Source organism: Giraffa tippelskirchi, chromosome 4 (assembly GCF_054371585.1).
Source record: "Giraffa tippelskirchi isolate mGirTip1 chromosome 4, T2T-mGirTip1v1.2.pri, whole genome shotgun sequence".
Classification (NCBI taxonomy): Eukaryota; Metazoa; Chordata; class Mammalia; order Artiodactyla; family Giraffidae; genus Giraffa; species Giraffa tippelskirchi.
Genome location: NC_137278.1, coordinates 2,378,541 through 2,404,428, shown reverse-complemented (window position 1 = coordinate 2,404,428; position 25,888 = coordinate 2,378,541). Strand labels below are relative to the sequence as shown.

Sequence of the window (25,888 nt, the reverse complement as noted above, 5' to 3'; positions counted from 1 at the left end):
ACCCTACCCGGCTGCCCTGGGGGATGGCCAGGACTTCTAAGCGGGACCCACTTCAGAGCCACTCTGCCCCTTAGCTGCTGGGCTCAGGGTGGGGACAGACTCCAAGGTGCCCTGTGGACACTGGCTTCAGGTCCTCTATCCTGCCAGTGCCACAGCCCGGCCTGGGCTTCCAGATGTACAAGTGGGTGGAGAGCCCCCCGACAGGGCTGCGGGGACCACGTGCTGCCAAGGAGACGCCAGCCCGGGACCGCACCTGCCCTGCATACGGTCGGCGCTCCCTAAGCGCTTACTGTACAGAGGAAGACCTGAACAGCCAGAGGCGTACAGGACCACGGGAGAGACGAGGCCTTCCTGTGCCTGGCTGTCACCACCCGAGCAGCCTGGAGCCAGTGTCCCCGGCTCCAGGAGGCAGGCAGCAGGGCAGGGCAAGGCCTCCCCAGCGTCCAGGGCTCGGGGGACCCTGTCTGTCCCCATCCTGCGGGAGGAGGGCAGCCGCAGACACCCCTAGTCTGAGGGGCTTTACGGTCAGCCCACTTTGGGCCATGGTGGGGTCTGTGTCCTGCAGGGAGTGGTCTGTTTTTAAAGAGGTTGCTTTAGCGAAGTCTCTGCTTTCAGATTTGTCCCTTCGGAGAAGCAATTCTTTCAGAGAAACATGAGGCACCCCTAAACCCAGGGACATATCCAGGGCTCGCACTTAGGGGGGACCACATGTCAGGTCTCCTGCGCGACGCCGACCTTTCATGCGAGGTGGTCTGAGCATAAGGGAATTCTCATCGCAGGTGGGAGCACTGGGCAGGCCAGCCAGGTTGCTGGGAGGGGTGGGCCTCAGCTCGCTCTCACGTGAGGGTCACAGTCAGGCAGAGCGACAGTTCCCCGCCCCTGCAGGGACGGGCCAGCCAGAGGAGCGTGGCCTCCGCCCTCCCAGCACGTGCCCCGCCTCACTCCCCAGGGACGAGGAAGACCAGCTCCCAGAGCGTGCCCAAAGGTGCCTCGACTCAGGGACTCCTACATCTTCAAAAACTCACCCCAACGAGGCTAACATGACACATTTAAAGCTGTGAAGTCATTTTATGATGCAATAAAACATGCAGCTCTACATTTAAGGATCAATTATATCCCCTGTCGTGTCCGATCACATTTGTTCAAGCCTGAAAATCACTTCAATCCCGAGGAAAGCGAACCTGCCTGGTGGCCAGGAGCAGGCTCCTGGATCAGGAAACTGCGGCTCCTTCCAGCTCGAGGGGTCCATGGATGACCTGGGCTGATGCTTTCACCCCAGAGATGGAGGAAGTGAGCCCCGAGACGGAGCTAACGTGCCCGGAGAGACAGGAGGCCGCCACAAGAGGTGCGAGCGACCGAGGCAGACCCTTGGCCTGCGTGACGCTCCGTCGCCAGCCCGCCAGGAAGACCTCCGGGCCCCCTCTCCCCGCGGGGCACCGCCAGCGCTGAAGCACAGCCGGTTGGGGGTCCCTACAGGCCTTCCAAAGTGGGCCGCACCTTCCCAGGTGTGAGGGGTGGTCCTCCCAGTGAGTCCCGGGAGCTTCGATAATTCTGATCTCTTGCCAACACCTTGCAGATCTCTAACCCGCCGCACCTCCACGGGGCCATACCAGGCCGCGTCTCTGAGACGGGAGCCCGGGGTCCTGGGCAGGCGGATCCTCCCTCACCACACCATACATCCCATTTTCGGGGGCCACCCGCCCTGCCGGGCCTTAGCAAGGCTGCTCCTTCCACTGGGACACCAGCCCTGCCTTCGGCCACTTCCCTCTTGGATTCTAAGACCAGGTGTCACTTCCTCCCAGAAGCCTCCCCTGATTTCAAGGCTGGCATCCACCCGGCCCTCCTCTGAGCTCCCGTGGTCAACCATCTCGCACGTGTTTTTCTCCTGTGTGCAAGTCTGGCTCCCAGCCCTGCAGGGAGTGGGGGGCTCCTCCAGGGCAGATACTTAACTGCAAGCCCACCCAGGAGCTGGGCAGCTCTGAGAAGGTGTGGCTGGCAGCTCCAGGCCCCTGGGAGCCCCTGAAAAGAAGCAGGGGGTAGCGGGAGGGATGAGCCATCAGGCAAATGCAGGGAACTAATCGTCAGGGCAGTCTAAAATCAGGCCTCTCATCTGAGGCTCAGTCTGCTTAACAGAGCGTTCTTTTAAGTGGCAACATTTTGTGCTAATTTTTTCAGCCAGCTGCTCCATTATTTGATGATATACTCTTCAAGGGTCTCAGAAGCGAGCTCTGAGTTGAGAACATAATCTCAGCTCAGGGTCGTCCATTCGCACAGAGCCCGCAGAGTGCTGCTGTGGATCCAAGACTGGGGCTGCCCACATGGAACCACCAAGCTCCATGCGGCTGTGAGCTCACAAACGTGGCCAGCGGGCCAACCGGATCACATCAACCACCTTACATCAACGATCATGGGTTGAACTAGCTGATATTTTGGATACACTGGGTCCATGGGATTTCCCAGGCAAGAGTACTGGAGTGGGTTGTCATTTCCTCCTCCAGGGGATCTTCCTGAGCCAGGAATCAAACCACGTCTCCTGCATTGGCAGCAGGTTCTTTACCACGGAGCCCCCGTTTCCTTCCCTCTTTCTGAGGCAGCTACTATAAAATTAACGATCGCCAGGCAGCTCCTGTTTGCTTTCTCCTGGACAGCGCTGCCATGGCCATCAGGCAGGGCTGTCTCTCCTTTCCCTTTATAGGTCCCGAAAGTGCACAGCAACTGGTTGGTGGCTGAACGCACACATGATTTACTGACAGAACGGAAGTGTTCTTGGGCCCAGGCACACCTGGCGGTCCCTCCCTGGGGCCCAGACCTTCCACGGGGCCCCAGCTGCCTGTGGAGCCAGAGCTGGACTTTCTCCAAACAGCTGTGAAGCGTCCGAGGTCTGGCAGAGCAGCAGGGCCCTTAGAGACACAAGGCGGCCATCCTTTCTGACACCTGGTCAGAGCCCAGAGGAATGAATGAGGCAGTTCTGCTGGAAATGCCCCCCCCCCCGCTCCCCATCACCGCTAAGCATCAGATCCAGGCTGCCGCCAAGCCCCCTCCCCCAGGAGAGGCCAGGTAAGAAATGACATTTCTGTTTATGTCATGTAAATTGCCATAATGGATAAATATGAGTCCCAAGTCCGCAGAGACAAGACGCTAGGAAATCTTGATTTTCACTGAAAGGAGAAGCGGGGAGGGGAAAGCATGAAAAATTTATTAACCTGGAGCCTCTGGGACCAAATCGCAAGTTAAAGACTCAAATCCATCCCCCTTCCCTATAACGTATGATTTACGTTTGCAATAACTGCCGCCACACGGAACTCATTGGATTAAGGAGGCTCACTCTTAATGTCACGGAATAACATTATTGAACGGCGCAAAGCCACCCGTCCCCCAGACCAGCTTCTCCGTGCGGGAGGAATTCCATCCTGTGTGTTGGTCTGAGAGGTCAGACAGCAGTGGAATTGACGGAGAAAGGGGGAAACGGGTGTCTGCCCAACACACCGCACAGGAATCCTCAAACCTGGACAGTCCCCCGGGACCAGGCAGGGACCCCCGGGGGTGGCAGCTGAGCAGAGGGCCTGGCGGAGGCTGTACAAGGTGGGCCCTGCCCTCCTGGGACTTGCAGTCTCTGCTGATTCCTGAGGCATGTTTCCGGAGGACACGGACCCCCAACTTTGGCTTGAGGGTGACTCCGGAGAAATGGTCTGACACTCAGCGCTGGGCAGGGGGCTCCCCGCGTCCCATATCCACAGAGCCAGACCCGGATGGAGCCTGAGGGGCAACAAGCTGGGGTCTCAACACAGCTCGTGCACAGGGCATCCAGCTCTCGCTGTGATCACGACTTCCACTCACTCTGAGCCATAAGGTGCAGGCGAGAGAAGCCGTAAGGCTCCCCAGAAGCAGCAGCCGGTTATTGGGGAACAAAGGGACGTCTCCCAACAAACGGGGACGAGCGCCTCTCGGCAGGTCGTTGCCTGGCCTGAGGGCCATGGGCCTGCCACCTCATGAGACACGTGGGCTCCTGCCACGGCCTGGGCAAGCCCTTCATCTCTCCGCCTCGGTGCCCGCCAGCCGCGTGGAGCAGGCCACAAGGCCCCGCACCAGGCCACCACTGACATCGCAGAAGCCAACCTTCTCTTCCGCAAGAGCCCCACCCAGGGATTCCCGCCAGTCCCTGGGGGGCTCTGGATCCCTAAGGTGAAACAGCCGCTAGGGGTGGCTGGGCCAGGCTGCATGTGACAGCCCAGGCAGTCCTCGGAGGGGGAAAGGGGGGACAGAGGCAGCCCAGACCAAGGCTTCGGGAAGCAGGGGACACCCCAGCGGCTGCAGGTGGCCCCAGCCTGCGGCCTCAGTCCAGCCCCGGCCCGCGTCAGGCCAGGAGACAACCCTGAATCACCAGCCGCCCCAGAACGGCCTCCCCAGCCCAGGGAGGCGCAGGCCCAGCCCCACCCCGACGGCAGCACTAAAAAACCAGCCCTCCTCGCGCCCGGCCTTGGGGAGGAAGCCGCAGCCATGTCACCACGGGAACGTGGGTGAAGCAGTGCTGACCCTCTGGCGGGGGGAAGCCCACCCCCCAGCCCCGTGCAGAGGGCCATGGCGGGCTCCCGTCCCAGGGAGACCCCGCCTCTGCCCCCCACTCCCCTCCCATCCCCGTGCAGAGGGCCATGGCGGGCTCCCGTCCCAGGGAGACCCCGCCTCCGCCCCCACTCCCCCCCCCGTCCCCCCGCCGGCTCCTTACTCTGCCAGCTCCTCCAGGCTGCGGTACACATCCTCGTCATTCTCTGCGGTCTCCTCCGAGGGGAAGGGTCTGCGGAGACAGACGGGGAGAGTGAGCGGGTCTCGGGGGTCTTCCATCTGCTCTCATGGAAGGAAACAGGGTGCGTGTGACACGGAGTGTGAGGCAGGACCCCCAAGTGGAGGTGCCGAGCGGGAGGACCCCACGCCCGGCTCACCCCTGGACACCGTGGAGCTCGGTCCTTCCGCCCAGGCCCCGGAGCGCCTGCTGGCGAACGAGGGAGCCAGGTCAGGGATGGCAGGAAGCTTCCATCCGTGTGACGGTCCTGCCTTCACATGTCAGGGGGCCCCAGACACGGGGACCCGGGCTCCCCCGGGCACCTCGTGGTGGAGCATGAAAGCCTGTCTTTAGGAGACGGGGGTCAGGGTACGAACCCAGACCTGTCTGGACTTGAGACCCTTTGTCTCTTCCATGAAGATCTCCCAGTTCTGTATCTGGGGGACGCCCAGGGTCCCTGCAAACTCTGTCACCCTATGATGCAATTGGGAGGAGTAGGAGACGGGGCCGGGCGTGAGAAGGCTTCCCAGCGTGGAGGGGGCGGCACGGCAGGGTCCTCGCCAGCAGACAGGGGGCCCCCTGGGCAGTTCGGAACCCGTGGGAGAACTCATGGGGAGGAAAAGGGGGTTCACAGGGAATGCGGGGGCTCGGCCACACCTGTCACTACTGCAGAATGAACCTGGGCCTGACTCCCGGAAAAGGGGCGGAGCCAGCCCACGCTGCCCAGGGGCTGGGACGGGGGTGATGCCAAGCCCTGGGCCCGGCCAAGCTCACGGGAAGGGATACAGGCGCTGCACCACCTGCAGGACGTCCTCTCTGGGAGGGTGGGTGAACCCCGGCTGTCACCCCCTACTGCCATCCAGAGACTGATAGAAGGTGATCCCAGCTCCCAAACTGGAGGAAACGGGCCAGGTCTGCAAACAGGACAGCGTGATCTGGGTAAAGAAGCAACGGGTGGAGGTGGGGGCCACACCCACACCCGGCTCCCCACGCCCCCCCCCCCGGCACAGGGAGCCCACTAAAGCCGTGAGCTGGAGACCTGGGGCCCGCCCAGCTCCGTCACAGACCGGCCAGACCAGGGGTCCCCATCACTGCGGCTTCCTGGCAACAGCTTGTGACAAGGCCCAGCCCGACCTCTCTGTAGGTGAGCTCCCCTCCTCCCTCCCATCACCATGACAACAGCATCCCCCACTGGGCATCCCGAGAAAGAAGGAAGGAGGACAGATGTGTGCCTTCAGGTCACCGGGAGAGCTGCAGGCCATCAGATGCCTGTGCCCCCAGCAGGACCGGGACCCTCACTGACCCAGCCAGGCTTCCAGCCCGGAGATCCCTGCAGGACACAGAGGACCTGGGAGCCGATGCAGATCCCAGGTGGAGGGCGGGGTGCTGGAACCGAGCTCTGGTTTCCTAACTGACCCCCGACGGCTGACGGTTCCGGTCCCCACCCTACTGATCACAGAAAACGCCAGGCCAGGCTGAGATGAGGCTGCAGGACCCAGCGACGGAGCGCCAGCCCACGCCCCCCGCAGGACGCCCTGCTGCCATGACCAGCCTCGCACTGACCCTACAGCCGTGCACGCCCCACTCTCTGGCAGAAAGAGCTTGCCTGCTCACCCCTGGGTGTGGCTGGTGAGGATCCCTCTCCGAGCAGGGGAATGCCAGGGTCAGGGGCACAGGCTGGATGAGACCAAGTGGGCAGGGCCGTGTCTTTTAAACACTGAGACAGGTCACCAGGCTAGAACTGTACTCACAACCAAAGTAACTTTATTCCACGAGCTGCGTATAGATTTTCTAACAGTGAGGATTCCACGAGCTCCATATAGATTTTCTAACAGTGAGGACGCATCTGTGTTCCACATCATGAAGCTTTCCACTTTCCAGCTCAGGGTGTCAGCAAACCCACGGCGCACACGTCACCTCTCACCCTGGGCGTGCCCGGACAGACATCACTAATCAACTGCCCACCCCTATCCTTGAAGCCCAATACAGTCTCTCTGAACACAGGGCTCTACTCTCAAGCAGATGAGACACGCAGATGAGACCCACCTGCTCTGCCAGGGGAGCTGAGACACAGGCCGGCTAGGAGAAGAAAAGCATTTTTTTATTTTTTATTTTTCACTAAAAAAAATTGCTCTTGGCCAAGCTCCATGGCATGCGGGACCTCAGTTCAGGCCACTGCGGTCAAAGTGTCGGGTACTAACCACTGGATTGCCACAGGATTCCCTTGGACAGGAAAGGCTTTGGAGTAAGGCACACCCAGGGGGACCTGAATCCTAGGTCCACCGCCGGCTCGCTGAGTGACCTTAGAGCAGCTACTTACCCTCTCTGAGCCTGTTCTCTTCCCCTGGAACGTGGAGGCAGAAGTAGCCCCTTTACGGACCTGTACGTGCTGCTGCATTTAAAACGGTTGACCAACAAGGACCTGCTTTATAGCACAGGAGCTCTGCTCAATGTTATGTGGCAGCCTGGAGGGGACGGGGCTCTGGGGGAGATGGCTACATGTGTGTGTCTGGCTGAGTCCCTTCGCTGTTCACCTGAAACTGTCATAACACTGTTAGTCGGCTACCTACCCCAGCACAAAATAGAAAGGTTTTCAAAGGAATAACCCCTCACTGGGCTGTCGTGAAGGCTGGCTGTAAGATGGGGGGCTGTTCTGCACTTAGCAGGACCCCGACACTGGTAGCTACTATTCCTTATTTCTGTTCACCCTCATCCTCTCAGCCAGGCCAGTTAATGCCACCCAAGAAAAGTAACTTCTGATGCCTCCTTAAGGCCTAAGAGTCCCAGAATATTTCAGCATCTTGTTTCCTTCCAGACAAACAGGAAGCTAGTGCTCACTAAAAGAAGACAGAGGAATAATTTCAAAACGTTTTGTCTCCAAAAAAAAAAAATCCATCGTGTGTGTGATTTTCTTTTAAGTTCTCTTTTCCATGCCTCTGTCGGTATCCAGGTTTACACCCCTTTTCATCTCCTTCATCTGTCCCACGCAACAGAGATGAAACAAGAGTGTTAAAGGCAGAAGAATTACCCTGCTGTCCACAAAACGCTTCCTGCTTTTGTTCCAACATCCCTGTTGGGGGCCACAAATCTCCTTGAGAATGAGGCTGCAAATCCAATTCTTCACTGCCACAGCCAAACAAAGCCAGGCTGCAGCCAGGGGGAGCAGAGAACAGGGCGGACAGCCTGCCGGGAACAACGTGGGGCACGCACCCTGGCCTTTGAGGCCAGCCCTGGGATGGGACTGGGAGGTAGGGGGTAGGGGATGCTTTGCCGACTCTCTGGCCTCCTTCAACCCCACTCTCCCCACTGCCCCCACGTCCTCACCACCTCCAGCCTCTGTGCCTGCTCTTCCCTCTGATGCCAGCCCCCTGCCTACCCCATTCACCCAGGTCCTGGTAGCCTGTAAGGTTCAATCCAAGCTGTATCTCGGGTGGGCGAACTTGACCGCTCTCTCAGCCTGGGTCCACTTCTGCCTAGCACAGCGCCTGACACTATAGCGACATGGATGGATAGATGGATACACAGGTGAATGAAAAGACGGATGGATGGATGGACAGATGGATGCATGGGTGGATGTCTAGAACAAGTGGGTGGGAGAGGGGTGGCAATGTGGGTTGATGGACAGATGAGTGAGGTGAGTGAGCAGATGGGTAAGGGCGGAAGGATGGATGGGTGGGTGGATGGATTCGCTGGGGAGTGGATGGGTGGACAGAGGAGTAGATGTCAGACATTCTCAAACTAGGGTTCTCAAGTAGGGCTATGGTTTTTCCAATAGTCGTGTAAGGATGTGAGAGTTGGACCAGAAAGAAAGCTGAGCACTGAAGAATTGATGCTTTTGAACTGTGGTGTTGGAAAAGACTCTTGAGAGTCCCTTGGACTGCAAGGAGATCCAACCAGTCCACCCTAAAGGAGATCGGTCCTGGGTGTTCATTGGAAAGACTGATGCTGAAGCTGAAACTCCAATACTTTGGCCAACTGATGCGAAGAGCTGACTCATTGGAAAAGACCCTGATGCTGGGAAAGATTGAGGGCAGGAGGAGAAGGGGACGACAGAAGATGAGATGGTTGGATGGCATCACCGACTCAATGGACATGAGTTTGAATAAACTCCGGGAGTTGGTGATGGACAGGGAGGCCTGGGGTGCTGCAGTCCATGGAGTCGCAGAGTCGGACACAACTGAGCGACTGAACTGAACTGAACTGATTCTCAAGCTGCCCTTCCCCCCAGAAAACCACAAAGGCAGCCCTGAATTAGAGGCGAGGAAGCCTCTTCAAGAAGCGCTTCTGAGAAACCAGGCAGAGATGTCCTAGTCAGCCCTGAGCTGTGACTTTTCAGTGCTGACCCTGACTTCACACCCGGGGACACATCTGCACAGAGGGCGTTTCTGGGGCCACATTCCAGCTGGAACTTCAAACCTGCGAGGGGCTGGAGCAAGGGTGACCCTGGGGTCACTTGCCAGAAGGCCTGGCTCCATCCCTGTGTCCCAGATCCCACTGCGCAGCATCTACCCTCCCCCAACTATCCCCTGCTCAGCTTGACCAGACATCCAGACGTTCACGGCGTATTCATTTGTTCTTGAAAAGGAGGGGATGAGAATCAAGTATGGTAGGACACAGACATGACCGTGGGTCAGACACAGAGTGTGGTCATCCAGGTCGGCGGGGGCGGGTCCTGGTTCCGCAGATCCCGTGAGACCCTTCCTAAGGACGCATTTCCTTGTGCCCGGCTTCTGAGAAGCCAAGTTTCCCACTCGAACCCCCGAGGGAATTAAGAAGATGCCCGAAGCAGAAAAGCTGCCAGGTGCCCAGAAAACCCTACCAGGCCCACACGTCAGGCCACAGCAAGTCCACCCAGCACCTCGCCCTCCCAGGGGGTAAGAGGCTCAAGCCACTGCTTCAAGGGCCCCCAAGGTACACCTCCCACCCCGAGGCCAGTGTTCGCATCCTCGGCTGTGGCCAGCCTGGCCGTATGTGAGCAGCTCCACTGCCAGAGGCTGACGGGTCACCCGCTGGAGGAATAAGGTCCTGAAACAGAGCACCCTCAGCAGGGTGGGGCACCCGGACCCCCAAACAGAGAACGGGGGGCACAGGGTCCCTGCTCCAGGCATGCCGTCCCCCTCCAGCCTTCACCATCGGGCAGTTTCTGGGCACCTGCTCTGAGCCGGGCTCGGGGGCTGCCACTGCCCCTGCTTCAGGGAGAAGGCGCAGCGTGACCGTGGCTCCAGGACCAATAAACCAGGCTCTGGTCCCTGCCCGCGGGACTTCCCTGAGAATCTGCTAGAAAACTGGGACCTCTGGAAAGTGCCCCGGTGTGCGGCCGTTTCTGCGGCTGCACGGGGAGGGACGTGCAGGCAGCGCGGGGGTGCAGCCGATGCTCCGGGGTCCCGGCCTGAAGGGGTGAACACGGGTGCATGCCAGCTGGGACCAGGAGTACCGCGGGGTGTGCACACTGCAGACCTGTGCGGCGGGCAGCAGGGCTGGGCCTCAGGACAACAAGCGACCCCGGAGCCAACGAGAGGCCCTCCGAGCCCAGAGGCCCCTTGCTGTGTGACCCTGAGCAGAGCCTGCTCCCTCTCTGAGCCTCAGTTTTCCCAGCTGTAGAATGGGGGTGGTCGTCACTGTCAAGATTAAATGAGACAACACACGAAGCCTCTCATCCCCGGCCTCGTGCCCAGTGAGTGGCCTGAGTACGATGCCTGGGTCACTTTCCCTCCCCTTCTGGGGGCCCATCCCAGGAGCCCACCTCCAAGCCTAGGGCCCCAGACTCAGGCAGACCCCACCATCCTCGTGGCCTCCTAGGCTTCTGTTACAGTTGGAAAGTGCCCCTCACCTGGGAGCCTCCAACCCTGTCCCAGGCCCACGGGGTCAGCACCACCACGGGGTCTTCCATTGCCCCCGCCGAGCTCTGGAGGAAGCTGGTCACCTCGACGGACCAACGTCCATATTCAGGAAGTGAGGATATGCTTCAGGTCAGCGCTTGGCTCTGACCGTCCAGGGCCGTTCAGAGAGTCTAGGACATGGGCTTTATGTCCCCACTTTTCAGGTGGAAGTGATCTGGGCTAAGATGGCTCTTCCCCTCGTCCCTTAATTAGCATGTGCAGGGAGGGCGTGGCAACACAACTCACAGAAAAGTGCTCCCTGCAAGGTGACCTCCAAGGTCAGCGTCACAGAGCAGCATCGTCCGCAGACGCCCCTGGCCCTCCTGGGCCAGCCGGGGGCGTCCGAGAGAAGGGCCAGGGCCCTGGCTTCTCAGCTCACAGCCTGAGGCCTGGGGGTGCCCGAGTGTCCTGCAGGGGTGACCACGGCAGAGCTCGCCCCGGACGAGGGAGTCTCCGAGGATGAGGGAATTCCAGGGCTAAAACCGGGACGAGCCGGCCGCCCGGTCCTGCCGGTGTGGACAGTGGTGCCTCCTGGGACCACCTGGGAGCCCTCGGAGCTCACTCCCCGGCCCAGGCAGGTGGCGGGTGAGCAGAGGGCTGGGGGAGGGGACATGTGGCCACAGAGCACCGGGCCACACCCGCCGTGGTAGCTGTTTGCTGGGGAAACGGCAGTGAGACAGACTTTAAAGGCACATCAAACTGCAGCCTGAAGGCCCTGACAGGCCCGTTTAATTATTCAAAGAGTCACCTGGGTGCCGCCTGCTAATTGGCTGGGAGGCCTTGAAGCACCAGGATTCGCTCATTAAAAACAGCTCTCCGGCTAAACAGCCTGGCCGTCCAAACAAGCACGAAATCCGGCTTCTCCCCCCGGCCAGCGGTGCACCCACACAGACAGGCGCTGGCACCGGGACTGCGCCGGGGCCTCCCCACACACACCCACCGCCAAGGCCGCCCGGGGCTGCCGGGCTGGGGGCCACGGAGGCCCAGAAGCGGGAGGAAGAGGGGGGACGGGGGAGGCTTCCGGTGGGAGGCTGACCCGGGGGGCAGAGCCTACCCTGGGTTCAGAGTCTGGCCTCGCGTCAGACAGATGGGGCGGGGGGCGTGGGGGGGCTGCTGGAATCGGCTGCACCTTAAGCTTCCTGGCCCGAGTTTGCCCAGGGACCTCAGTGAACGCGCTGGTAAAATGGGGGTACACCGCCTGCCTCACCCAGAGACACGCGGCGTGGATGTGCCCCCACACTAGGGCCTGGCACACTAGGAGGAGGCAGCGGGGGTGATGGTCGTGTGGTCAAGATTCAGGGGCTGGAGGAGGCAGTCTGGGCAGAGGTGGGCAGAGCCGCTCACGCCCTGCACACTCGGGGGCGCGGGGCTCAGGGCGGCTGGGCCGAGCCAAGAGGAGCCGAAGGGCCGGTGGGGCAGGACCAGGGCAGGGGGACAGAGTGACTGATAGGCCGGCCCAGGAGCCATGACCAGGACCTTACGCCAAAGTGAGCAGTAGGAGGTCTCAGGTCTTGTGGTTCCCCATGACCTCAGCAGAGGCAGGTCCAGCAAAGGCGCAGGTAGGGGAGGAGGTGCAGCCGGCTCCAGGCGACCGAGGGAGACCCAAGTGAACCTCTGGAGCCCAGCCAGGCTGTTCTGGACCTTGTTTCCAGAGCCCTGGCGAGGCAGAGGAGGAGGCTGACCTCGGGGGGCGGAAGGGGAGGGGGCTGACCTCAGGGGGCGGAGGAGGGGGCTGACCTCGGGGCAGGACGGCACAGTTTCCCACAGCCCACTGTCCGGGGCCAGGGGTGCAGAGGGGCTGGGGGCTGCTGCTGAGATGCCAGACGTGGTTTCCTAGCAGCTGCGAGGCTGAACAGAGGTCTGACTTTCCGGCCTGCTTCTCGGAATGGCAGCCTTTCGCAGCAGAAAGGCCAGTGGGTCCGAGGGCCGTCGCCCCCTGCGAGCAGGGCCCAGCTCCTGGGCCACTTGGCTGTCTTCCTTTCATGACCTCTTGACCTCTTCCCAGGGGATACCTGCTCGGCCTAGGCAGGAAATCCCAGCCACCTGCCAGGGCCCCACCTGGACGGAATGCCCTGGAAATGTCCATCGGGGAACGGGAGGCCACATAGCCAGTGGGGGCGGGGCTCCCAGAGCCACAGCCCGCACGGCCCGCCCCCAGACAGCCTGTCCTCCCAAGGCCTTGGCAGCCCTGTTCTCACCAGCAGACTCTGCACAGAAAGCTCTCACACTGGTCACTCGGGGACCAGAGCCCCCTTGGCTGGGGGAACCATGCCAGGCACAGCCTCGCTGGGCAGGGAGAGGGGGCCGGGGTTCAGAGACAGGAGCTATAGCTCAGAGACAGATGGAACAGGCCCGGCTCCGAGGAGGAAGCAGCCCGGGCCGGCGGTCCTACCCAAGACGCCAGAGCCCCCCACCCTGCCCACTGCTCCCCACACAACCTTCCCCCCCGCCCCGCCCCTCTCGACCGCACAGGGACACCCAACACGTCCCCTCCCCGCCTCCCTAGACCATCTGCCTGGGCCTCCGCCGCCCAGACCCGTCCACCCTGGCTCTGCTCACCCCTCCCGGTCGGCCGCCTCAAATGCCCCCTCCTCGGGGAGCGGCATGGACCTCTGCCTGCGAGGGCCACCATCCCTCCCCCGCTCCCCCACCCGCAGACTGGTCTCCCTGGGGCCCAGCCTTGAGAGCGTGGCACGCAGGAGGTGCACACGACCCGGCCACCGCTCCGGCACCAGGCTAGTCTGGGCTCCCGTGAGAACTAGGACAGGGCCGCTGCCCTAGGGGTCCAGCTTGGCCACTTGGGAGCACAGGGCTGGACTGCAGCCCTTCTGCACAGCGCCAGCGCTGGATCTGGAGGCAGCCCTGGGCAGCGAGGACTGGGTTTGGGCCAGCCGACCCGCCCTGTGGTTGGTTGCTCACCTTGGAGTCGCAGGGCCGAGGGCTCGGCCAAGCCTCAGGGCCGGGCTCCAGGCCTCGGCTTTCATCAGAACCACCGGAGCCTCAGGGCTGCCCTCCTGGACACCACCCCATCCAAACCCCACTCCCAGACCGTTGCTCAGACTCCTGAGCTGGAGAGACACGTGGGGCCCGGGAGTGCTCGGTGGCAGCGCCCCCAGCCTCCCGCGGCCACCAAGCCCACCCAGGGTGGGGCCGACGGCAGGACGGCGCCTCTGCCGTGAGCAGCCTGCGTCGCAGCGTGGAGGCCAGACATCCAGGGCTAGGCAGGGGACAGGCCGGCCTCGGTCTCCCTACCAGTGACCTCACAGGGAAAACGGAACCCCAGTGGCCCCCAGGGTCAGCAGTGAGGCCCGAGGCTGGTCTCCAGCCCCTAGAGGCCAGCTCTGCTGGGAATTGAAGCCGGAAGTACCTGGAGACACGCCGGGCAGCGAGTCTGTGCCTGAGTCAGTGCCAGGCCCAGGCCCCGGAACCCTGACCCCCAGCTGACTCCTGCGGGAGGAAGGAAGGGTGGGCTCCCAGTTCTACCCCAACCGGCTGCAGACCCAGGGCCAGAGATGCCCTCTCAAGGGCTCAGTCTCCTCTCAAAGTGGGGCTGAGCCCCAGTTCCTGGGGTCCAGGCGAGCTGACCCGTGGGGGTGGGGCTGAGCCCCGGTTCCCGGGGTCCAGGTGAGCACTCTGAGAGCTGAGTCCCGATTCCCGGGGTCCAGGTGAGCACTCTGAGAGCTGAGCCCTGGGGAGGGCTTGGCCCCATGCATGTTGCTGCTGCCAGGATGGCGGGGGGCGGGGGGGGCAGGAAGAGGGGCAGCTCCAGAAAGGCCAGAGTGCAGCGCAGCACAGAACTGCGCACCGTGCTGTGCTGACCGTGTGATGGCCATGAAACCAGGGGTTCCCAGGAGTCAGCCCACAGCTGGCGACTCTGCCTTAAAGGTCTGAAACAACAGAGACTGAGCAAAACTATGCACGAAATACAGTAAAACTAAGAGCCTCTTGATGAAGGTGAAAGAGGAGAGTGAAAAAGCTGGCTTAAAACTCAACATTCAGAAAACGAAGATCATGGCATCCGGTCCCATCACTTCATGGCAGATAGATGGGGAAACAGTGACAGACTTTATTTTCTTGGGCTCCAAAATCACTGCAGATGGTGACTGTAGCCATGAAATTAAAAGATGTTTGCTCGTTGGAAAGAAAGTTATGACCAACCTAGACAGCATATTGAAAAGCAGAGACATTACTTTGCCAACAAAGGTCCATCTAGTCAACACTATGGTTTTCCCAGTAGTCATGAACGGATGTGAGAGTTGGACTCTAAAGAAAGCTGAGCACCGAAGAATCGATGCTTTTGAACTGTGGTGTTGGAGAAGACTCTTGAGAGTCCCTTGGACTGCAAGGAGATCCAACCAGTCCATCCTAAAGGAAATCAGTCCTGAATATTCATTGGAAGGACTGATGCTGAATCTGAAGCTCCAATGGTTTGGCCACCTGATGTGAAGAACTGACTCATTTGAAAAGACCCTGATGCTGGGGAAGATTGAAGGTGGGAGAAGGGGACGACAGAGGATGAGATGGTTGGATGGCATCACCGACTCAAAGGACATGAGCTTGAGTAAGCTCCTGGAGTTGGTGATGGCCAGGGAGGCCTGGCGTGCTGCAGTCCATGGGGTCACAAAGAGTCAGACACGACTGAGCAAATGAACAACAACAAGTTTACAAGAGCCAGGAGGTGGAAGATGGGGAGTGCGGGGCAGTGGTTTCCTCCTGCCGGGACCTCGGGGGCAGGACAGAGGGGAGCAGCGGGTGGTCACAGGCTTCCTTGCACCCCTTGAGCTAGAAGGGTCTCGCTTGGGCGCTAAATATCAAGCTTGTGAGAATTAAAAATAATTTAAAGTTAAATGAATGAATCCATAAAGATAAAAGAAGGCAGAATGATAACCAACAGGGCATAAATAAGGAATGACAAGGGAAGCCAGATGGTTCATTTCAAGAGACCCCTCTCTCCTGTCAAAATGCTGCTACAAGTTGCCTGAAAACGTGGCATGTGGTGGTGGGGACCCCAGACGCAAGTGTGGACCCAGAGGCGACGGAGACGGGCAGGTGGCAGGCAGGCCTGGGCCGCACAGGCTCCCGGGCCAAAGGCTGGACAGGGTGGCGGTCCCTTAGAGCAGCCCTTCAGCCTCTCAGCCTCAGTCTCCCCATCTCTAAAATGGGACACAGTAGTGCCCACTCAGCACTGTCATGTTGAGGGGCAGGGTGAACTCCGGTGGCCGGATGTCCCGGCTTCGCCAGCGGGGCAGATGCTGCAGGAGCCCATGGGTGACCTGCTGGGTCTCCTTCCCCAGCCACAGCTGCCCCTCTGCTCCAGCAGGAGGCCATCCGTCAGCCTGGCTCTGGGGCAAGTGGCACGGAGGGGAGCACCGCCCACCCACATGTTCCCTGTGGCAAGTCGGTGAGCCTCAGAGGCTGTTCGCTGGCACTGACCATCCTGGCCCACGCTGACCACAGCAGCAGCTGGCGCAGAGGAGGGACTCGACAGAAGAGCCCCACGGTGAGAAGGACAACCCAGCGACCCAAGAGGGGGACTGTCCCTCTATTACCAAAGCCCCTCTTCCGATGTAGCTTCCCTGACAGCTCAGGTGGTAAAGAATCCGCCTGCAATGCAGGAGACCCTAGTTCGATTCCTGGGTCGGGAAGATCTGCTGGAGAAGCGATAGGTTACCCACTCCAGTATTCTTGGGCTTCCCTTGTGACTCAGCTGGTAAAGAATCTCCCTGCAATGCGGGAGACCTGGGTTCAATCCCTGGATTGAGAAGATCCCCTGGAGAAGGGAAAGGCTACCCACTCCAGTATTCTGGCCTGGAGAATTCCATGGACTGTACAGTCCATGGGGCCGCAAAGAGTCGGATATGACTTGCACTTTTCACTATTCTGATGATGAGATGAGCGGGCCTCAGTCTTGTCCGAGCGCCGCTTTCACACTCCGTAACTCACGCTCCGTAACTGGATGTCCCCAAAGCACCGGAAAACCTTTTGCTGATGATGCTGTATCTCAAGGCAGCATTTCTGATTGGTTGGCCTGGCCAGCCCCCTGCCGTGGCCGAGACTTGGGCTGGTCCCTCCCACTGGCCACAGCTGGGAGCAGAGAGCAGGGCTGACCTGGCCCCAGAGCTGGGTGGGGGGGTCACATCCCCCACACTACCGGCCGCACTGGGACGTCCATTCTGTTCCAGGGCACTTTTCAATAACCTCACATGCCTTCCACACACGGATAAATCCCAATGCAAAACATGACACAATTTCCTTCCTTGTCTCTGAAAACCAGCCGATAACATTACACAGCTGCCCGATAAATGTTTCATGGAGGCATTTGCTGAGAAGGCAGTCTTTGATTGTTCTGCTTGTTACACAGTGAAGCGATCTTCGCTCCCTCGAGGGGTGGACAGGCCTGGGGGTGGGGGCAGCTGGGGCTCCAGAGGACATGGACGTTTTTACAGTCCTACCACTGAATGCCGTCGGGGACAGGAACCCACCCTGAGGACGCCACTGTCCACCTCCCACCTCTGATAACTGGGGGGCGGGTCCCTGAACCCCAAGCCGCCTGCCAGCTGCTGGCCTCCACCTCAGCCTTCAGGTCTTGACCCACAGGGGCTGTGCGAGGACCAGGTCAGGGGTGGAGTGTGGTCAGCCTTTCGGAGGGGCAGCTTTGCACCCCCACACAGAGGGGACCCCCGCCTGTCTCAGAGCTCAGTCCTCGGCAAAACCCACATCCTGGACTTGAAACAACAGAAATTCATTCTCCTGGGGCTGGGAGGCCAGAGATCCTGGATCAACGTGCAGGCAGGCCCAGCAAGGTTTTAGAGGAGGAGCCCTCTGGACTCGCTCAGCTCCTGGTGGTCCAGGCAGTCCTGGGATGCACAGCGTCAGGCTAGTCTCTGCCTCATTTCCACATCCCCCCTCCACCCCTGCATCCCTCCCCCATCCCCGCGTCCCCCCACCCGCGTCTCCCCACCCCGTCCCCAGGCCCCTCTCCCGTCCCCCCCAATCCCCACGCCCCCCCATCCCCGGGCCCCTCTCCCGTCCCCCCCATCCCCATGTCCACGCCCCCATCCCTGGGTCCCTCCCCCATCCCCGCGTCCCCCCACCCCGTCCCCGGGCCCCTCTCCCGTCCCCCCTCCACCCCTGCATCCCTCCCCCATCCCCACGCCCCCCCCATCCCCGGGCCCCTTTCCCGTCCCCCCCATCCCAGCGTCCCTCCACCCCATCCCCGGGTCCCTCTCCCGTCCCCCCCTCCATCCCCACGCGCCCCCATCCCCGGGCCCCTCTCCCGTCCCCCCCGTCCCCATGCCCACCCCCCCATCCCCGGGCCCCTCTCCCGTCCCCCCCATCCCCATGTCCACCCCCCCATCCCTGGGTCCCTCCCCCATCCCCCCTTGGTCCTCGCATCCCTCCCCTGTCCCCAGAGGGGGAGGGACGGACCAGACAGAGCCCCGCCCCCGCCTCCTCCCTCGCGGGGGTCCACAGCATCAGCTGGACCTCTGCAGGGGCCCGACCTCACAACGTGCAGCCCCTCTGAGCCACAAGGCGCCCCCCACCCACCCAGCGACAGCCGGTCACCAGCCTCAGATGTCACTTCAGCGCCAGGAGCCTTGAAACAAAACTGACCAGGCCTGACGGCCCCTCCTCCCGTGCCCTCACCTCACCTCCTCCAAGGCCTTCCAGACAGGAGTGCCTCCCTGCCACTCCTCCCTTCTAGAACCTTCTATGGAGCCCCCCCCCAAAGGGCCCCAGCAGGTGGGATCCTACATCCAGGTGTGACATGCTTGGGAATGAGATTCTGGGCGTTGGGGAGGGAAGAGGGGTGAATGTGCGAACTGCTACCCAGTCACACACCTCAAAGGGATGGAATGTACGTTCTGTGAATTTTACTGCAATTCAGTAAAAAGCCAGAGAGCAGGAGAGAGGGGCTGGGCGGGGTTAGGACCCGGGGGTCAAAGACGGAGGCTGGTCCTAGCTTGCAGGAGCGCTCAGGTCCCATGAGGACCCAGAGCCAAGCCCACCACGCGGACCCCACGGGGGTGCGTGCAGAGGGCCACGCCCTGGGCCCCACGACGGCCCCGCACCAGATCCTCAGGCCCACTACCCCCCCCCCAGCGCTGCCGTCACAAAAGCGCCTCGAACAGTGGCTGCAAACAGCTCGGGTTTACTACCTTGTGGGTCCGGATGTCAGGAGCCTACAGTGGGTCTCACGGACTCAGATCAAGGGGTCGGCAGGGCCGGCTCCTTCCGGGGGCGCCAGGAGAGGACCTGGTCCTTTCACAGCTTCTAAATGACCCGTATTCCCTGGCTCGTGGCCACACCCCTCCAACCTCCGCTGGTCATCACGTCTCCTTCCTCTGACTCTGACCCTCCTGCCTCCTCCTTACATTGACAGGTGAAATTCCGTCTATAAAACTTCACCTGCAGAGAACCTCTCCCCAGTCACACAGGGTCTGGGGGCTAGGAGGTGGGTCTATCTTTGGGGGGCCACCTTTCAGCCCACAGCCTGTGGGTGCTCACAGGGTGTCCAGGGTGGCACTAATCACACTGCACAGGGTACAGGCTCACAGCAACCGTGGGCAGCAGGGGGACCTTTTCCATCCCACAGAAGAAGAGACAGAGGGTCCAAGGATACCCCTGCCTAAGACCCCTCAGCAAGCAGGCAGCTGAGAGATGAGACCTCCAAGGGCTGAGGGCGCCCTGGTCTCACCTTTCAATTTCAGGCCCAGAGAGGGTCCCGGCCTTTGCCATCTGCTCCTTCCCAGGCATTCAGGCCGTGATGACCCCCAAACAGGACATCCTTCAATCTGGAGGGCCAGCCCCGGCTGTGACGAGGACCCCCATCCCCACACACTGGGCTGGATGACTCCCCATGGACGCCACCCCCATCACTCCTGGTCCCCTAGCTGGCACCGGGGTGGAGCTCCTGGATTAAGTCTCCTATTCATCAGCCCCTGAGAAGCATCATTGGGGCTTTTGTGGAAGATCAGCTCATGATGCACAGAGCAAGGGTTGTGAAAATGATCATTTTTTAATGGAGCGCATTGGGCTCCTCTCCAGCCATGAGAGAAACTCAGGGGAGATTTGTCAGGGCTGTGGGCTCGGTCTGCGGGTTTTCAAAACAGAAGAGTCTGGCTAGAGGAACACCTTTTGCTAATTACCGACACCATGAAATGCTCTCAGGCGAAGAGCACAGTCAGGGTTCTGTGCGAGTGCTGGTGGCTCCAGGCCGTTACATCGGCCTGCGCGGAGCTGCTCCAACGCGTCCTGCTCCAGAGCGGCCGGAGCCCACCTCCCGGGCCCAGGGTGGGTGAGCTGAGGGACGTGCCAGAGGTCCTGTCCCCGGGCGCTGCGAAGGGAAAGGACCCCGGGAAAGTCCTGGACTGGGGCTCAGACAGGGAGGGAGAAACGCTGGGTGAGATGGGGCCCGGGGCACATTCAGTGATAAGCGCGAGGAGGAGACACAGGCGAGCTGGGCAGCTCTTCCTGCAGGGGTGCTGCTCCGGTCAGCAGGTCCTGTCCCCGCCTTTGGTCCGCAAACACCTTCCCGATCCCCTCACTTCCCTCCCCTACGTGCAATAAAGGGTTAACGCAGCAGCTCCAGGCTGCCCACACCCTGTGTGTCCAAGAAAGGTCGGGACCTTGGCCTGGCTTCCGGGAGGGACCTCTGAGCCCTTGGGACATCCTGCTTATTAAAGCATCTCTGTCTACATTGGGGGCGGGGGGGGGCAGGCCAGGCCAGAGGGTCTGTGAAATGATGGGTTTTATGGGGGACCTCAGGCCCACAGTATCAGCTGGACCTCTGCAGGGGCTGGAAGCTAAGGTCAGCCCCCCAAAGGGGCAGTCAGCCATGTCTACATGACACACAGCCAATGAGAACCAGGGCACCAAAGCTCGGGGGGGCCTCCCTGGCTGGCAACTCCCAACTATGATGTCACACATCATTCTGGGAGAATTAAGCGCTGTCCATGCACGTCCTCGGGGAGAGGAGACCGGGAAGTCTGTGCCCGGTCTCTCCTGGACGCCTGTCTACGTGCCCTTCCCATCCGCTGATATGGACCTGCCTCCTTTTGCTGTAATAGCCTAGACTCCTGAGGATAGCGGCTTAGCCGGGTCCAGTGAGTCATCAGGCCCAAAGGTGGTCTCGGGGGCCCCGACAGGCCCTGTGACGTCATTACAGCAAACCGGAACATGTACTGAGCCCGTCTGCGGGCCAACGCCGACCTTGGGGTTCAGCCTCACCTGAATGAACCCTGAAATGCCCCCTGGGTTTACCCTGCACCCACCAGCTCTGCGAGGAGCCGCCCACACGAGGCACGCAGCCCACAAGACTGGAACCGGCTCTCACCAGCTCTGCAGGCTAGACCGCCGCGCTCTCTGCTCACCGTTGCCCTAGGGGCTGGGGTCTTCATTCCCCATCCAGGGGGCCACTGTGCCCACATGCTGCCCGGAAGAGAGAGGGAAGAAGGCGAGTTTCCAAGTCCACCGGCCAGCTTCAGAGAGCAGGCCGGCCATACTGGAGCGCAGGAGTGGCCAGAGAGGCACCTGTGTCGTGGGGCGGGGCCCCTGGGACTGCAGGGGCGGAGGGGTTGAGGAGACGGAGGTGAGAAGGCCAGGGCGCCGCCCAGGCCCCCAGGGGCCTCCACACTGATCAGAGCTCACCAGCACACTCTCAGACCCCTCATCACTTTCTGAGCCACCAGCAGACTCCCCGGCCAGCTGTCAGCCCCAGGGAACCCGAGGCTCCAGGAGCCAACAGACAGGGCAGTCATGGCCTCGGTCACGGGCCTCTTGCCCCACAGGGCAGGGCATGGGGAGCCTGGCACTGCGCTCAGCCCACTGCAGGACTGCACCCGAGCAAAGCCACTGTCTCGTTCGCCCCAGGAACACCCCGGGGCTCCCCGACCAGGAGGATGTTTATGAGATGGGGAGAAAAGATCACACCCTCGAGTCACATGACAAAGCAGATAAAATGTCTGACTTCTGTGGCACGAGCTCCATTCCTGCCTACACGCACATGTAGACACAAACACAGGTGGAGGACATGCTGGAACAGGGGGAGGGCCCGGAACGCAGCCTGTCGTCCGAGCTAGTGGGGCAAAGAGCGGACGACCATTTCTGGGAAAAACACAAACAACAAAACCCACCAACTGTCTCTGTATCCGGCAACAACTCACTTTTTTAAACTACACATTTTTAAACTGTCACCGACTTGATGGACATGGGTTTGGGTGGACTTAGGGAGTTGGTGATGGACAGGGAGGCCTGGCGTGCTGCGGTTCATGGGGTCGCGAAGAGTCGGACAGGACTGAGCGACTGAACTGAACTGAACTGAACTGAAACTGTCCGGGTTACAGAGAAAAGCTACACTGGAAACCAGCCCATGCAGCTGGGGGCCTCACAGGCAGAGCAACGTTCTAGAACGTGGGCCGGGAGGTGGTACAGGGGTTCATCCTAACATTATGCTTTACACCCTAAACGTGTTATAAACATTCTCGAATGTGTGTTTAATAGCAGTGAAAAAGCATTTTTAAACAGCCTGTCCTTCATCTGAGATTCATGGGGTCGCAAAGAGTCAGACACGACTGAGCGACTGAACTGAATTGTCCTTCATCTGACATTTTAAAAAAAACTCCATTCAGTGAAACTTCAGAGTCTTTGGAGAACTCCACAGGAAAAGAGGTTCTGGGTGGGTTCGCTGATATTTGCATCTGTTCCTGTGACTCTTTGGACCTGGGCAAACAGCCCCAACAAGGGGCCCGTTGCAGCAGGCATCCTGGTTTTGGGACTCCCAGTCCACGAGCGTGCAGGGACTCCCATGACCACACCAGGGAGGAGCCCCCTCCAGGGTTGAACTCGTCTCACAAAGTTGCCCGTACCCACCCAGGCAAGACCCCCAGCCCTTCTATCCTCAGGAGGAGCCATCTCTGCCCTCCCAAACCTCTCACTTCCACCCTGCTGGCCCACGACCCAGGGACACCGAGGGAGGCAGGCCCTGGGCTTGTCCCCATGGGGTGTGGAACCTGATCTCCCCGACCCCGATCTGAGGCTCAGGATCTGCAACCAGCAGGTCTCACCTGGGGTTGCCCTGCCCCATCCCCTGTGGCCGGCATGCCCCCTCAGTCCCAGGGACCCCGCCCCCCAGCATCCATGTGTCAGAGATCAGGCCCCAGGGTCGTGGAATTCTCCGCAATCCGAGCAAATTAAAGCCAAGAGTGGGGAGATTCCTGCCGGGGCCGCCCACAGCCACAGGCAGGCAGGCCCCCTGGCTCAGCCCCATCTCCACAAACAAACACTGCTACTTCATTGGAGGCAAAACCCAGCTATGAGTGTGGAGAGGGCATTTAGGTAGGCGATGATCTGTGAAAGGATTAATTTGCTGATCTTATTACCTAAATCGAAAGAGATTTTGCAGCCATCAGTAACACGCTTACAAGATTTCCCGGGTGTGAGCTAAAGCCTCGCCCCTCCTCCCCACCCCTTCCAGCCGCTGCCAACAGGCAACCCGACAACACGCTGAAAATTCATGAGAAAGACACGGGCCAAGGGAATCTGTTCAAAACTCCAGTATCTGTGGCAGGGCACACGGGGGGCAGATGAAGATGAAGAGGTGGGCGCCCTGCCGCGCGCTCCACGAAGCTCACCTGATCCCTTTGTTCTGAGCCAAGTTGTGCAGGGAGAGTCTTGACACGGCGGAGATGACCTGGGAGGGGAAGACAAAAAGACACCTCTGTAATTTCATGAGAAAGCCGGAAGTCATCACGAAACGGTAAGGAAGTGTTTTGTAGATGTCGGGAACTGTTACTAAAGCACTTTTCATCTCAGGAGAAAAAAAAGCAGAGCATAAGATGTTTTAGGCGAGACACCTGCTCTGTATTTGTCCTGCAGGACGCGTTGTTTGGGGCACTACTGTTTGCTGAGGGCCGCGGGCGCCTGGGGCATGCCCCGGAGCCCAGGCCTGGGCTCACAGCCCCTCTGCCATCTCCTGCCTGCTGCCCATCAGCCACTCGCTGAGTCCCGCTCTCCACTCCCCCAGGAGAGCGTCTGCCCCATCGGGGCCACCGCAGGTGTGCATACGCACCAGGACCACAGAGGGGCCCCCAGGCTCCCACCACGGGATTTAATAATAACTCCTGTTCACGCTGGGTGCTGACCCGTTGCACAGGTGGGGAGACAGAGACCCAGAGACGTCAAGTGACTTGCCCAAAGTCACACAGCAGCCCGAAGCACAGCGTAGATGCAACCATCCTAGCGTAGAGCTCCCTTCCCTTCCAGCCCCTCCCATCTTTCCATATGGACCATTTAAACAGATGCCCAGCTAGCTAGGGGGTCAGGGTGTAGAGGGAAAACAAAGAGCCCCAGGTTCAGATCGCACAAGGGGATCCCAGGAGGCTCTCCCTGGATGGACAGATGTGTCAAAGTCCTGGGGCCCCTGCCCCACCCCGGTCCTGCCCTGTGACCAGCCCTACCCCAGACACACAGGACCCACCCGGCTCCCAGCGTCAGAGGCCTCAACACTGCCAGTCCACAGATCTTCAGATGACCGGGGCAAGCAAGGACGAGGCTCCACAGATGGTCACGGGGAAACGGAGGCCAGGCGAGAGCACAGCTGACCCTGAACACAGAGCTTACATGCTCAAGTGTGACTTGCAGTTCACACAAGCTGCTCACGATTCCCGGCAGGACTGACAGGGAACCCGCTGTGCGAGACCACGCACTGAGGCGGCAGAGAGACAGGCTTCGACTCTGAGAGCCCGCTGTGTGTGCATAGGCGTGTGTGTGCATAGGCGTGTGTGTGCATGTGTGTCCACGCACACGTGCATCTGAGGTCAGGGGATGTGAACACAGCCTGTGATGACCACTGGCTAAATTCACAGACACCCTCTGCTGGGCGCTGGTGCCCCTGAAAGTGAGCCCAGCGAGCCTTTTACGTGCGTCATCCCAGAGAATCTTCACACCCCTACGAGGCCGGCCGCGTACACGTGGGACACAAGAAAACTGAGGCCAGGTCGCCTCCCCAAAGCCCCTACCCGGGACACAAGCCCCAGACCTCCTGTTAGGTGGCTCTCCGTCCAGCGGCAATTTTTTTAAAGTGGGGAGAGAACCCCAAACTGTACAGAAGGGCCCTTTCTCAGCTGGCGAGACGGCGGATTCAGCCAACAAGCCGAGCGCTGTGCGCTGACTTCTGGGAGGGGTTCTGTTTCAGGGGCCGGTTCGCACGGAAACCATGAATCCGAGGAGGCACAGGGCTCCTCTGTGTCTTCTCAGACAAGACTCAATGGGCTGACTGTGCAGCTGGCCCAGCCGGGGGCCCCCACACTTGTGCACGCCAAGAGGCCTTTCACAAATAACGAGCAACTCGACTTATGCTGTTATTCTTGGCTTTTAAGGGCTCTAAATATTTAGGAAGAACAAAAATTAAAGCAATATTGCTCGATGTCCTTACAGTTACTAGACAGAATGCTGGAAGTGTCGGGGCCCAAGGGTTTGGCAAATGGAGGGCACGCATGCCACCCCTCTCCTACGCCTACTGTGGCAGACAGCACTAGTCGACTGCTGCATTCCTCCGCCCTGAGCCAGACAGAACTTAGGATCCTCCCTGCAGAGTGCAAACAAGACACCACCGACCGGGCAGCATCGGCCCAGGAGACGAAGCCTGTCTGCTGACCTGGGGTCAGGGCCGCGTCCCGTACGGGTAGAGCCTGGGACAGTGGGCAGCTGCCACAGGTGAACGAGCCGAGGCCAGGAGACGGGTCCGTGTGTCCACGGGTGCTCAGTCGCAGTGGACGGCACGGCTTCTCCAGCTGCCATGACCACAGCAAGGCTCGGCCCTGAGCTCTCAGCCACCCTGCTCCAGCCTGGAGACCGTCACTAGCGGTTAGTGAAGGGCTCTGGATTCTGGTCACCAGACGGGGCCAGCTCCTTAACTGGGGTTAACCGTCCCAGCTTTGCCCGAGGTGTCCTGTCCCTTACTGGTCCGTCCTGTGCATTTATGCAGAAAGGGAAATCTCAGGTCTCACCTGGGGGGGGACCTGGCCCTGGTGACCCGAGGCCCAGGGCAGGGGCTGCGGGGAACAGACCCCTGAGAGCCGCGGGGTCAGATGAGGGGCGGGGCCCCCATGAAAGGTTAGGGAGCAGGTGTCACGAAGCACCCGAGTGGCTCCCGGAGGCCCCTCTGGCTGGGTGCCTTCCCCACCCTCAGGGTGAGAGCTGGGCTTCTCCAGAGGCCTCACTCTCCCATGAC

At 60.5% G+C, this 25,888-nt stretch overlaps 1 protein-coding gene across 4 annotated transcripts in view; it reads right to left on the bottom strand.

The window, feature by feature from the left end:
• VAV2 (vav guanine nucleotide exchange factor 2) overlaps window positions 1-25,888 on the bottom strand; it is a 179,384-nt gene that overhangs the window by 54,493 nt on the left and 99,003 nt on the right. For all 4 annotated transcript variants that reach the window (XM_081595899.1, XM_081595898.1, XM_081595900.1 and 1 more), the window contains exons 3-4: window positions 23,289-23,347; window positions 4,724-4,792 (exon numbers count right to left, since the gene is read on the bottom strand). In XM_081595899.1, the coding sequence (XP_081452025.1) occupies window positions 4,724-4,792; window positions 23,289-23,347 (128 nt within the window). The remainder of the gene's footprint in view (window positions 1-4,723; window positions 4,793-23,288; window positions 23,348-25,888) is intronic.